This window comes from Xyrauchen texanus, chromosome 12 (genome assembly GCF_025860055.1).
Source record: "Xyrauchen texanus isolate HMW12.3.18 chromosome 12, RBS_HiC_50CHRs, whole genome shotgun sequence".
Classification (NCBI taxonomy): Eukaryota; Metazoa; Chordata; class Actinopteri; order Cypriniformes; family Catostomidae; genus Xyrauchen; species Xyrauchen texanus.
The window spans coordinates 4,037,257-4,051,565 of record NC_068287.1 but is presented as its reverse complement, the minus strand read 5'-3'; the positions used below and the strand labels follow the sequence as shown (position 1 = coordinate 4,051,565).

Here is a 14,309-nt window from a genome sequence, read left to right as displayed (position 1 = left end):
AAAACAATGCTACAGCCAGTAAATTCTGCTTTTAAATGTCTGTTCCGGCCCGGAATTTCTGTTTGTGTTTTGGCCTGTGTGATCCCGTCCACTGCCCATTTCCCAAAAGTATTTCAACACCCCAGGAACACAGGGCGCTGCAGCCATGGAAGCCAGAAATACATCTAGCTAACACTGACAGAGTTATAAAAAATCCACATGAGCTGGTTTATAATTTGCAAACAATAAAACATTGCAAACGTTTACATTAGCTGATGTCGTGTTCTTTTTGAGGAGACGAAGTCAAGTTTTCAAAGTAAAAATTGTATTTATTAACAAGAAAGAATAAGTACAAAAATCATTCAGCCAGCTGGGGATCTAGTCTGCTTCACCCATAAGCTCCGCTCAAAAAGATCCCGTTTCTCCAGTGTTCCCTTCTTTTCTACATTTCTGACCCAGGATGTATTCCTTTGTTCTCAGGTTTTTACTCTTTTGATTGGCTTATTTTTGCTGTGGGGCATCTCCAATATTCTAAGAGATAAGTTTCAATCATTCCGTTGGTTCGTTTTTGCCGTGGATTACTGGTTTTGCCTCCTATTGGTTCTCTCTTATCAGATCCTTGCTTAAAGAGTTTACAACGTGTAAACGGTTTCCAGGTTCCCCTGCCTAAAGAATTTTCCTGTGTCAGAAATGCAGCTGCAGTTTATCACATCTTCACATTCACTTATCCTTTTAGTGTTTTTGGTTTTAACATATTTTTCTAGTTAGTTTCACACATCATTCATCATTTGTTAGCAGGAATACATTGTTTAAAATTTATCACTCACATATATACTGATTAAGATTGTAACACACAACACTGATCAACTTACGGTGTAAGGCTAGTCGCTTGCCATTGTCAGTTTGCTCGTTCCTGTTGCGTGTCCTCAACCTGGAAACCGCTGTGAGCTTTGAGTCTGGAGAGGATACAACTCTCTCCAATATTTTGAATTTGGACTGCAGTATCCATTTTAAACGCTTGATGTCAATATTGCTCCTTTAAGAACATTTGTTCTAACAAAGTAGTTGAAAATAATTTTTAAGTTGATAAGAAAGGTAAAAGCTAGTTAAGAGGTGTAAATCTAGGTAGTATAGAGTATAGAGTATAAAAGTATAACTCTTTAAAGTAAGAGTTGAGGCACAGACACAGAACCTTTTAATAAACGTTAAATTGCAGCGACAACAGATCGTCCTGTCTTTGAGTGTGTGCGTGTTGTTTTAACACAGTCCGCTAGAGGGCAGAAGAAGACAGATTGTGCTTTATAATAGCACATGAAGAAGAGTCTCTGTCAACCGTTTGATAAACTCTGAACTATTTATTCAGACATGTTATCAAACTTTCCTAAAACAGCGGAATAGAAATATTCTACTATATCAACGTGTTCATCTTTCACATTGCTGCGATGATCCACACTAGCATAGAAGCTATATTAGGACAAGTAAAATCTAAATAAACATTATCTCTGCTAATAGCTTGACAGTCAGTAAGAAATGAACAGAAAAAGAGCTTTAATCGCAGATACATTCTGTTTAATGAAGAAACGCAGATCTGGAGCTGACAGTGTTATTGGGGAGATTCAAGGTATGTTTCTCACACAACATTAACATTACTTTATTTAATATTACATGTATTCGTTATTTAACCATTAGTACGTAGCATCATGCTTTGTTTATTGCCTGAGAGTCGCTAAGACTTTTTAATAGCTCAAAAACATTGGCTGATACGTAACTTTAAGTTAACTAATTTTATAAAACCCGATTAAAACTTGATTTGCATAAATCAGTTTGGGTTTAGGTTATAGACCATTTCAAGGACTGTTCGTCACTTTTCCATGAACATTTCCTGCTCGTCAAAACAGAGAGTATTAAGCAGAGAAGGGCCACTTCTATCCAACTTTTTCCTACTTTTTCCTGAACGCGGAAATGTTCCACCATTCGACTGTTTTCAATTTCCGGTCTCCAGTGTTTTCACTCGCATCGACGTATATTCTTAGCAGGTAATGTTTAAGGTAAATACATTTGTAAAAATGTTTAAAAAAAAAACATGCCGATACTTCACAGAGTCGAGATGACCGTTTTTATAGAGAGTGCCTCACCTGAGTTTGTAGATGACACAAAGCGATGATCCAAGGTTGGTTACTTTGATATTATTAATTATTCATTATAAATAAATGTCATTAAAGAGTTCTTATGACAGCCAACACAGGCACGAGTTAGATGCAATGCCGGGTATTGGAGCACGTGATGCGCCCGGGACTCTCGAGTGAAACCGGCACCACAGGTGCCTCGGACAATACAATTTTACTGCTTATTTGAAATATGTTCTTTTATAGTAATCTTGACCAACCATTTTGGTGATTTAGTTTTTTCCCCATTCAAGTAGATAAGAGCTTCACTGTCATAACGCTTGTTTAAATATATTTGCCTAAGGCTATTTTCTGACCATTTACTTTTTCCGAAACAGGGATTAAATTGTTTTAATGTTGCATTATCTTCTTGGTTTGGTTCGCTTTCACAAGGCAACATTTTAAAATGTACCAAAACTATGTCAATAAAAGTCACATGTGAGCAAGCTGTCCCCTTATTGGTAACTATGTTCACTTTTCCAGGATAAAGCTCACCCATTGATATACCGGTTAAAATGATAAGCCTGTAAAAAATATTGTCAACCATAGACCTTATTCACACTAGTACCATCTTTGATTTTTAATGGGCATGACAACAAGGCTGTGAGGGACAGACTTGCAGTCTTTTCAATGGGCTGTACTGCAGTTTAAAGTGTTTTTGGATCATTCTGTGGACAAAACATTGATAAAATATCTGTCCAAGAACATTCAGTATACAAAGAACTCCAGACAACATGAGTTGTGGAAAATCAGATGTGATCTAGGAGCTTTAAACCGCTTTATTCCGTTTGTGCCATTGGGCAGTTTCTCCCATTCTTCTTTGCAGGACCTCTCAAGATCTATCAGGTTGGATGGGGAGCGTCAGTGCACAGCCATTTTCAGATCTCTCCAGAGATGTTCAATCGGGTTCAAGTCTGGGCTCTGGCTGGGCCACTCAAGGACATTCACAGAGTTGTCCCGTAGCCACTTCTTTGTTATCTTGGCTGTGTGTCGTTGTTCTGTTGGAAGATGATCCTTTGCCCCAGTCTGAGGTCCAGAGCGCTCTGGAGCAGGTTTTCATCAAGGATGTCTCTGTATATTGCTGCATTCATCTTACCCTCGATCCTGACTAGTCTCCCAGTTCCTGCCGCTGAAAAATATCCCCACAGCATGATGCTGCCACCACCATGCTTCACTGTAGGGATGGTATTGGCCAGGTGATGAGCGGTACCTGGTTTCCTCCAGACATGACGCTTGCCATTCAGGCCAAAGAGTTCAATATTTGTTTCATCAGACCAGAGAATTTTGTTTCTCATGGTCTGAGAGTCCTTCAGGTGCCTTTTGGCAAACTCCAGGTGGGCTGTCATGTGCCTTTTACTGAGGAGTGGCTTCCGTCTGCTACCTGTGGTCTGCCACTATCCAAAAGAGAGAAGCGATCATACTAAAATTACCCCAGGAATTATTAAACGGCTCCTATTTTAAAGGTGCAATTATATCTAATATAGTTGCCAAAAGGTTATATACACATTTTGATGATGAATTACAAAGAAGTGCTGATCTACAGAGGTTTTCTTCAAAGATCCCTCAGTTATGTCTGTTGGGTGGATTTGCATTCTCACCACAAGTTAACTGCTCCAAAGTTCATTTGCAATCGGTGCAAGACCACCTCATTCAGGCGGTCTCGGACCGATTGTTTTTGTGCAGATCCGAGTGCAATTGCCGTGTTCATATATTCCTTAAAGGATTGAACCATGGGAGAAAATGTGTCCGGTTCTGAAACAAATGCTCCAAACGAGCGTGGTGTGAAAACGCCCTTAGTGCATTCCAAAAATGGCCACCAGGTGGACTGACTTGCCTTGAAAAACAGACTTGGTTGAAAGGATCTGGTGTTGTATCGAATTGTGTTCCCCGTCGAAATCTGTTTCCCCCTAGCCCCGATATGATATGGGGTTATGGTTAGGGTGGGGAAGGGTTAGGCTTAGGTTTGTGCAAGGGGCAATGCATTCTGACATCAGAGAATGTTGCCGTCATATACTGTTTCCCCCATACAGATCTGCCATATTGATCGACCCTTCTCAGTAGCTTCAATACAAATAGGAAGTTAAATGACAAAACACGGAAGAGCTGAGTGTGGAAAAGGGGTGAAGGCACGTGAATACTACAGTGAATGTTCACTAAATTCAGATTTTCTTCGATTGTCGTACAGACTGTATCAGTATCATCTAAAAGGTGTCTATTTCTATTTCAGTTTGACCCCAAACATAAAAAACATCCATCCTGAAAACAACCAAAGAATTTGAATGGAAAATAAAAAAGGGTGATTCTGAAATGTCTAGTACTATTATTATTTGTACACATAGAGCAGAGGTCTCTGACTCCCTTACAGTTTCAATCTTAACAGTGCATAAGGGTTAAGTCACTGAAAGTCAAATAATGTGCTATTGGACACAGTAAAACATGATATAATTCAATTCAAAGCTTCATGTTAGTTCTTGACATTTTCATTTGAAATTATGGAATAATTTGTATGATTTTTGTTTACAGACGGTTTGACTGATATCAGATCAAGCTTGCAATGCCTCATGACGCTGTTTTCACGCAAACTCTTCAACGACACTCTTCCTCCTGTGGTGTTAAAACATCAGCTGTACAGTTTACACAATGACAAAACCTTAGTGGACAAGCAGCTGGTAAGATCAGCCTGTATCTTATTTAAATATAGATCAATAAATCAATTGTAAACTATTCACCCTCTCCATATAAAGACATAGTAGTAGATTATTTAAATGCATTCATACATTTTGGTATGGTTGTCTTTGTTGGCAGAATGAAATGAGAGAAAACGGCGAGTTGTTGATGTTCCAGATGGGATTCGACTCTGAGGCCTTTGCTTTGGTGTTTTCTGAAGACTACAGATCCAAAGTTCTTCAGGGGGAGGCAGGCAGAGAGAGTCTCGGAACTGTAGAGAAATTTCTGGATAAACTAATTCCCGCCTGCTCCGATTTGAGCTTCAACAAAGAGAAAATGCTAAAAGAGTTCCTCTTTACAGATTCTGAGATCACGTAAGGACAGAAACATTATTATATTGTTCTGTTGAACATTGTTTAAAAGACTGTCCACTTCTGTGGTTCTTTAATTTCTCTTATATGCACGATTCATGCGTACATTATTCTAAAGAACATAAAATCTTACATCAAAATGTAATAACTCGCTCGGCCTCTGAAACAACTTATCTTTTCAGCTGGTGTCACATAGGCTGTGTGGGCTTTTGGTTAATGTTAACCAATAGCCAAATAGCTATTTAGGCATTGTTTTGTGCTGCCGTTGTAGGTTATGCAGCCTTTCTAAAATCTTTCAATTAGTTAACACAGTAATACACCCTGCTATTAGGAAATTTGTAGGAAATATAAAGCCAAGAATCATCAGCAGCTTAAACGTATTAAATGTGTCCTGATGATGTCTCCAAAGGCCCCAATATACTTCTAGAGAAATGGAAGAAAGAACAGATGTGATGTCATTTTAAACTACAGTAAATCTGCGGTCAAACAATATGTTTTTGAGTTCTTTGCGGAATAATCTTGCCAGCGCAAACTTGAAGGAAATCTTTGTGTTGGCTGTTAAACACCTTCTTACTACTGCTGGTCCACGTCATTGATGGGTGTGATTGGGTACTCCACATACACCAACATCTTTTTCCAGTTGAGATCTGACAACCTGAACACATCGGAGTGCTGAGTTGCCAAGCTGCTCAAACGTAGCTACATCTCTACGATCATTCACGTAGAGACATTTTCCAAGACCATGTCATGTGACTTATTTTATTTTATTATTAATTTTTTTATTAAGCCTATAAAATACAGAAACATATGATAACCGGTGCATATTTTATACACTGCATATACTCTGCCTGGCCCAAAAAAAAGTTGCATACTCTTAATATTTCGTTAATTTGATTATGGTGTGCAATCATCACGGAATTGTTTCGACAACCTTATGAAACGTCACAACATATATTTCTGTCCAGTGTTGAATACATTTTTGGCTGAGTAAAATTTTCTCCAGCACATCCCAAAGACTTTCAATGGGGTTAAGGTCAGGACTCTGTGGTGGACAATTCATGTGTGAAAATGATTCCTCATGCTCCCTGAACAACTCTTTCACAATTTGACCTTTGAATCTTGACATTGTCATCCTGGAATCCTGGAAGAAAAAAAATCTATTGATGGGATAACCTGGTATTTCAGAACATTCAGGCAGTCAGATGACTTGTACAGTGGGCACTATACATGACGTGTTCATTGATTCATGCTCTTACCTTGATGCGTCCATAGCTTCGGTATAGGGTAATTCTGGACTCATTAGACACATTACCTTTTTCTATTAATCCACAGTCCAATCTTTGCCCCAAACTAAAGTTGTATTTCTTCCCGATTAGCCTCACTAACAAGTGGCTTTCTTGTGGCCACACAGATGTTTAGTCCCAATCCTGTAAGTTCTCGTCACATTGTGTGTGTGGAAATGCTCTTACTTTCACTATTAAACATAGTCGCGGGTTCTACTGTCGATTTTTTTACAATGCGACTTCAATAGTTTTAGTGATCTCCGATGCCGATCGTTCAAGATTTTTCATTAAAGCTGACAGTTCATCACTATCCTTTCTTAACCCAATTCCAGTGATTTCAGCAATCTCCTTAGTTGTTTTCTATGCTTGATGTAGGCCAATAATTTGCCCCTTCTGAAACACAGTAACATCTTTTCTACGACCATGAGATACGTCTTCCAACATGGTTGTTTAAAAAATGAGAAGCTACACACCGCATCAGTTGAAATAATTGTTGCCAGCTGAAACATTAATCATTGCAATAATGGTCCAATCATAGGCTCTTAAGTATCTGCTAATTTCAATCCAAAAGGCAATTTTGTTTGGGCAGTGTGTTAGCATTAGCACCAGCACCATGACAAATGACACATTTTCTACTGCATATATATTACTTTAAATCATCATCAAGTGGTTAAAATGGCTTTTTACTGATCTCATGAATTCTACTCATAGAATGAGGGATGTAGTCATTGATAACACATTTTTATGCCACATTGGTTAATGTTTTAAATGAAATCTGTTAACAGAACAGTGTGAATCTCTATGGCTCTGCATAAACAATATACCGCTCAACTATGTCAATTACATTTTTAATTCAGAGTGAAGAACAAAGTAGATCTTCACCATGAGCATATCAATGCCTGTAGAACCACCAACACCACATTTTGGATGTCTAGTTTATGAAACGCAATTAGTAAATGCTCCGTGATATGAATATGGTGTGTCCAATAATGCAGAGTTTACATTATGTGATTTTAAGCCCGATTTTCGCGGAGATTGCCGACAAAAGCCTGAAATCATAGGCAAATCAGAGCTCGCTCCCATGAGCAACCTGTCGGTGACTCGAAATCGTGCAGTGTGAAATATGTTTTGACTGAATACAACTGCAGCGTTGATCTACAGCCAATGAGAGAGCAAGAAACGGGGCACGGGAAGTGTCAGTAGGAGGAGTCCTGATGCACCTGCAACAGAACATCAACTAGCATGTCTGCGGTATCAAGAAAGTCTTGGAACGAAGAAATGGAGGAAAAATTTGTGGAACATTGGCAGGAGCACCAGTGCCTATTTGATGTTTCATCTGAACTGTACCACAACCAGGTGGAGAAAGAGAAGATTTGGAGAGAAATTGCAAATTCTTTTGGACAGTCAGGTAAGCAAATAGGTAGATTTTTCTGTATGAGGTACTTTTTCATTTTGTAACCAATAAAATATATGATTAAAAACATACACCTCATATGATCATGCATTTGTTTTCGTATCTCGTATCACTTCTCATGTGTACTCTGTTGTGAAATGTAATTTGGAGTCGTCGGGGATTCGTCAGTAGTGTAATGTGTTCACCCGCCGATTCATCGTGTAATTTGCAAAGGCCACGACTTCCATGACAAGACAGACTGATGTGTAATATGAACGTTACCACGATCCGACATCTTTGAAAGTCGTGTAGTGTGTAGGAGCCATTAGGAAGACGTGTAGTGTTAGTGGTCCACTAGGAATGTGTCAAGAAACACTGTCCTTGAGGAATTATATATAAGAAAAGCAGAGGACCTAATGCTGAGCCTTGTGACACTCCATACTTGTTTACACTAACAAAGATTGCATTTACACCTTGCAGTCAAATGTTGCCCCATTGTGATCGGATCGAGATCCAGTCACACTTATCCATGCAAAATGGAAAACGCTACTAAGCATACGCATTAAATCGCTGTGCTAATTGAAAATTCTTTGTGGTTTTAACAAATTAAAAAAAGAATTGATGTATAATTCAAATGCTTTACATCACTTTGACTGTTATCTCTCCCTAAGAGGTATCTCTCTATTTTACAAACATTTCCACATGGGTGCTAATAATGATTAGACAACAGACCAGGAGCAGACGTTGCACTTTATCAGTCACAGACGGCCAGAGTATCACAAATTCGGTCGTGGTCTTATTTTTATCCATCATGTTTTTATTTCCCAGATAAGTACTAGGACTGCATTCAGGGGCATAGCATTCATTATAATTGGGCGGGTTTCTTATACAACATAAGAGATTGTAGCCAGCTGCATCAAAAGTAGAATACTCTGCTAACTGGATGCTTCAGCAGTGATCTTGCTTTTCATCGAACTACTGTGAACAAAGTCAGCTTTACTGACATGTACACATTGCACCCTAATAAACTAAACAAAACTATGTTTCTTCAGGGCAACATTTAGCCAACATACACTGCTGTTCAAAAGTTTGGGGTCACTTCACTGAATTGTTTCTCGTGATCTTAAAAATCTTTTCATTTGAAGGCGTATTTTCAAAGTCTAATGGAAAATAACTGAAATTCTTCACAAAAGCCATTTCTCTGTAAAAACAAAATAACAGTTGGAAAGACACTGCTTTTCTGGTGTTCCAGTATTATTTCAATAACTACAGTGTAACCATTGGTCACCGAGATCATCATCATCAATTAGGATGATTTGATCACTCTCAAAATTGAATTTGAGACTTTCAGCCTCCACGTCCATTCAGGTCTTACTTTATTCTGGTATGGAACGCCCATTTTTCACGATCCAATACATTTTCAATGAATAAAATATAGTCCCAGCCTAAATTTTTTTCACTTGCAGGCAGCTGGTGAAATCAGGTGTGCTGACCGTGAGGGATGCGGGCAGCTGGTGGCTTTCAATCCCAAACTCTGGCAAATTCATTAAGTATTTCATTAAAGGTAGGTTTTACAGCAAGACTCACATTCATTGTTTTTTTTTATTCTTACTGTTTAATATCCAGTTGCATCTTCTGTCTAACAGGGCGCAAAGCTGTTCTTGGCATGGTAAAGAAATCCAAATACGGTGAAATCCTAAAGACTGAATTGGAGGGACGGCGCACACCTGCCCAGGTTAAATTCCAGATGAAGTATCACATTCATGATATTGTTGGAGCGGAGTTAGTTGAATGGTAAGACCACTATGTAGTGTAATTGAATGGATTAAATTATTATTATTTGGTGAATCTCACCCCAAATCAGAAGAACTGGAACAAATTATATTTTTCCAAATAAAAAAGGAAGCCTATTCAAAGACAATTAAAATGTTTTGCAATTGTGACATTTTCATGAGGGTTTTTATTTTATGTTTGTATTGCAGTAGAAAAAAAAATCTAATTAGAATCATAATTGAGAATAATGTAAATTACAAAAATAAACTTCGAACAGTACAGTTTCAATACAAGTTAAGCTCAGTTGACCGTATTTGTGGCATAATGATTACCGCAAATATCTGGGTTACTTAATCTTCACTTAAAATGGAAGTGAATTTTGCCAATCCGTAAACATTCAAATATTCAATAGTATAGCCACGAGATAAACAACATGTGGGTTAACATGATTTTAGTGTGATAAATTCGCAAATGCAAAATTTGTCCCTATTCACTTCCATTGCAAGTATCTCACTATAACCCAGATTTTGGCTTTAAGGAAAAGGGAGTCAAAATAATTTTTTGTAGTCATTAACATTATGCCACAAATGCTGTTGAACTTGTAAAATATTCATTTTTCTTTGGATTTTGGGGTGCAATTTGTCTTAATTTTTCAAGAAAATTAATTCAGTGACTGATGACAAACTTTTTTTTTTTGTCTCTAGCATGCAGACAACATCAGGGATGGTATTACGTTACGTGGATGGAAACAACTTGTCTTAAGATTCAATTAAGTACACATTTGAATGAACTGTATATTTATTGCCATGTTATGTTTTGGGTTACAAACAGCCCCAAGGCAACAGTGTATTAATGTTTGCATTATTGATAAAATAGTACACATTAAGAAAAAAAAAAAACAATTCTCATTCATTAATAGTACATATGTCATTTGAAGTCAATATGCAATCAGAATTGACCCCATGTACTGTACTTCCTAAATACACATTTGTGGTCTTATTGTGCACAATTCATTAAAGGGCAAAGTCTCGCTCTACAATCTTTTGTCCAATATTCTGTTTCAAGTCAAATGTGTTGCAAAACTCTTCATGTCGACTTTAAAGCCTATCACTAAACCAAATGCTTTAAGGTTTAATCTGAATAGATTGTTTTATTATCTTTGAAAAACAAGTGACATCATGATTACCACTAAAAACAAGGTAACAATGTTATTAGTACATGAATAAAATGTTAGTTAAAAATAAGATGAACTATAATGGGAATTGAAGATAAACCTACTCCACATAAACAACCCTGTAGTGTTTCTTTATTTTGTAACATTAGCAACAAACAAAAAAAGATTCTAAAAATATGCTGTTAACAAAAATATATATATTTCTATATGGCTGTAAAGGGTGCACTTAAAATACCCAGACCATTAAAGGATTATCAGATATACCTGTACACTAAAGTCCCACATGATCCATTTGATATTCCAGACCCAGGCAGCCTTTATCGAATATATAGGACCTTCAAAACTGGGATGCAGATATTTGGAAATCTGTCATTACCTCTTACAGCTGAAATATGACATACTGGGGTGAATCACACAATATCTGTTAAGGTTCATATTTCACCCCAAAATCAACAATAAAGCATTTCACTAACAATTTAACACATCTTAATACCATTGGAATTTTTGGAAATATGACAATTTTTCATGACAATTAACCACATTTTCCATTAAATCTCAAATTATAATGGCAAAGAAAAAAGATTTATTTAAAGATTTTAGTATAGAGTTTAGTATTTGTAGTGTTTAAAAAGAAAAAATCAAATCAACCTGTAGTACCTTAATTTATGTATTTCAGTAATTGGAAATGGAATCACTACTGAGTATAATGGAAATTACAAAAAGTTAAACGTCTGAACATCGGGCTATTATTTTATCTGAACACATTATGGTAATGAAAATTTGGGTGGAAAAATTAGGTTTATTGTCATAAAAATGGTCACAATACAAAAAAGGTCCTAAAATAGGCTTAATTCTTCTTGCAAATATATTTCTTAGATTTTGAGGTTGAATGTGCCCTGGACATGTTTTTCATGATATTCCCCCACTGACATAAAGCATGGAAATGAGTGCGGCCTCAAATTACAGTATAACCCCCAGACAAATCATAAAATAGTGTTAACAAACCCTGATGATGAAGAAATATAAAAATCTGGAAGGACACCTCATCCTTCCGTTAACAGGACCTCTTGTTTTAGTGTGAGGTAAGCTGAATTCTCAGTAGCTAACCGTTAGCTTTGGTTTGCCAAATGGTTGCAGCAAGTAAGAGGTAAAAAGCAACAAATTGAGTGTATACAATGCTGCCCACTTCCAATTGTAGTGCAATTTGGCAAGATCTTCATTCCTTTCAAAGACTGTAAATAAATATTATTGGTTCTCAATGGAAGGAACCAACTTCTGGGTGTTGTTAACATAGCTAATATCAGTTATCCCTCAAAGGCCGCAGGTCATACAATAGTGTGTGTCTAAGGGAGATGGGTTAAGAATAATATATATTTTTTTACAACATCTATCACTAAATGTTTTGTGATGATATAAAGTTGTACTGGTGGTTACATGGGAGGAATTGAAAAATGAAAACATGGTCTCATTTCTAAATTCCCCTAAAATACAGTTTGGATGACAGCAATGTTTCCTCAGAGCAGGGAGCACTTCCGCTTTCTCTTCTTGACAGGAGGGGGGCACAGTACAGCCCGAATGGCCTCGTCAAACACCGTCTTCAGGCCGCGCTGTGTGAGTGCTGAGCACTCCAGATACTTCACAGCCCCTGAGAGATGAAGACAAGTGTCATTTAGCCCAACATTTTGAAAACATATGACAGCCTAACAAGTGTGATTTGTCAGAAGAAACTTATCACTTAAGCTAAACACAAAATGGGAGCATCTTACAAAAGATTTCAAGACTACTTTTTAATTGTTATAATTAAAATGTACATTTGCAATTGTTGTTGCCACCCTGCACCTGTCCCACAGGTGTGATATGACTTGTTGCACGTGGTCTGCCACTGAGAGGACGATCAGCTCTCCTCCCTGTAGAGCTGTCTTAGGCATCTCACAGTTTGGACATTGCAATTTATTGCTCTGGCAACATCTTCAGTCCTCATGCCTCCATGCGCTTAAGGCACGTTCACGCAGATGAGCAGGGACCCTGGGCATATTTCTTTTGGTGTTTTTCAGAGTCAGTAGAAAGATCTCTTTAGTGTCCTAAGTTTTTATAACTTTGACCTTAATTGTCTACCGTCTGTAAGCTGTTAGTGTCTTAACAACCGTTCCACAGGTGCATGTTCATTAATAGTTTATGGTTCATTGAACAAGCATGAAAAACATTGCTTAAACCCTTTACAATAAAAATCTGTAAAGTTATTTGGATTTTTACAAAATTATCTTTAAAATACAGAGTCCTGAAAAAGGGACATTTTCTATATATACAGTATCTCACAAAAGTGAGTACACCCGTCTCATTTTTGTAAATATTTGATTTTCATGTGACAACACTGAAGAAATGACACTTTGCTAAAATGTAAAGTAGTGAGTGTACAGCTTGTATAAGTGTAAATTTGCTGTCCCTTCAAAATAACAACACAGCCATTAATGACAAAACCGCTGGCAACAAAAGAGAGTACACCCCTAAGTGAAAATGTCCAAATTGGGCTCAATTAGCCATACTCCCTCCCCGGTGTCATGTGACTCAGTGTTACAAGGTCTCAGGTGTGAATGGGGAGCAGCTGTGTTAAATCACTCTCACACGCCCTCATACTGGTCACTGGAAGTTTAACATGGCACCTCATGGCAAAGAACTCTCTGAGGATCTGAAAACAAGAAATGTTGCTGTACATAAAGATGGCCTAGGCTATAAGAAGATTGCCAAGACCCTGACACTGAGCTGCAGCACGGTGGCCAAGGCCATACAGCGGTTTAACAGGACAGGTTCCACTTAGAACAGGCCTCGCCATGGTCGACCAAAGAAGTTGAGTGCACGTGCTCAGCGTCATATCCAGAGGTTGTCTTTGGGAAATAGACGTATGGGTGCTGCCAGCATTGCTGCAGAGGTTGAGGGGGTGGGGGGGGTCAGCCTGTCAGTGCTCAGAACCACACGCCGCACACTGCATCAAATTGGTCTGCATGGCTGTCATCCCAGAAGGAAGCCTCTTCTAAAGATGATGCGCACAAGAAAGCCTGCAAACTTATTTGGTTCAGATGGTGTCAAGCGTGTGTGGCGGCAACCAGGTGAGGAGTACAAAGACAAGTGTGTCTTGCCTACAGTCAAGTATGGTGGTGGGAGTGTCATGGTCTGGGGCTGCATGAGTGTTGCCAGCACTGGGGAGCTACAGTTCATTGAGGGAACCATGAATGCCAACATGTACTGTGACATACTGAAGCAGAGCATGATCCCCTCCCTTCGGAGACTGGGCCGCAGGGCAGTATTCCAGCATGATAATGACCGCAAACACACCTCCAAGATGACCACTGCCTTGCTAAAGAAGCTGAGGGTGAAGGTGATGGACTGGCCAAGCATGTCTCCAGACCTAAACCCTATTGAGCATCTGTGGGGCAACCTCAAACGGAAGGTGGAGGAGCACAAGGTCTCTAACATCCATCAGCTGTGATGTCATCATGGAGGAGTGGA

General features: G+C 38.3%; 2 protein-coding genes across 3 annotated transcripts in view; one reads left to right on the top strand and one right to left on the bottom strand.

The window, feature by feature from the left end:
- The first annotated feature begins 1,295 nt into the window (after positions 1 to 1,295).
- LOC127653139 (serine/threonine-protein kinase 19-like) lies at positions 1,296 to 10,670 on the top strand. 2 transcript variants are annotated; one of them, XM_052139690.1, is made up of 6 exons: positions 1,296 to 1,600; positions 4,668 to 4,813; positions 4,950 to 5,185; positions 9,325 to 9,422; positions 9,505 to 9,652; positions 10,336 to 10,670. In XM_052139690.1, exons 1-6 carry the CDS (start codon positions 1,510 to 1,512, stop codon positions 10,391 to 10,393), a joined length of 777 nt encoding a protein of 258 aa, XP_051995650.1. In that variant the 5' UTR covers positions 1,296 to 1,509; the 3' UTR covers positions 10,394 to 10,670. The 2 variants fall into 2 exon arrangements, with proteins under 2 accessions (XP_051995650.1, XP_051995651.1); XM_052139691.1 differs by lacking the exon at positions 1,296 to 1,600 and adding an exon at positions 2,015 to 2,149.
- Positions 10,420 to 14,309, bottom strand: part of rac1b (Rac family small GTPase 1b) — a 23,102-nt gene continuing 19,212 nt past the window's right edge. Inside the window, exon 6 of the mRNA XM_052139692.1 lies at positions 10,420 to 12,450. Within this exon, the coding sequence (XP_051995652.1) occupies positions 12,320 to 12,450 (131 nt within the window). The 3' untranslated portion in view covers positions 10,420 to 12,319. The remainder of the gene's footprint in view (positions 12,451 to 14,309) is intronic.

Excerpts from the sequence above, each read along its gene's own strand:
- LOC127653139 (XM_052139690.1), top strand. The coding sequence starts at position 1,510 with ATGAACAGAAAAAGAGCTTTAATCGCAGATACATTCTGTTTAATGAAG. Across the intron at positions 5,186-9,324 it reads TTTACAGATTCTGAGATCAC|GCAGCTGGTGAAATCAGGTG; the intron begins GTAAGGACAGAA and ends TTTCACTTGCAG. Across the intron at positions 9,653-10,335 it reads GGAGCGGAGTTAGTTGAATG|CATGCAGACAACATCAGGGA; the intron begins GTAAGACCACTA and ends TTTTGTCTCTAG.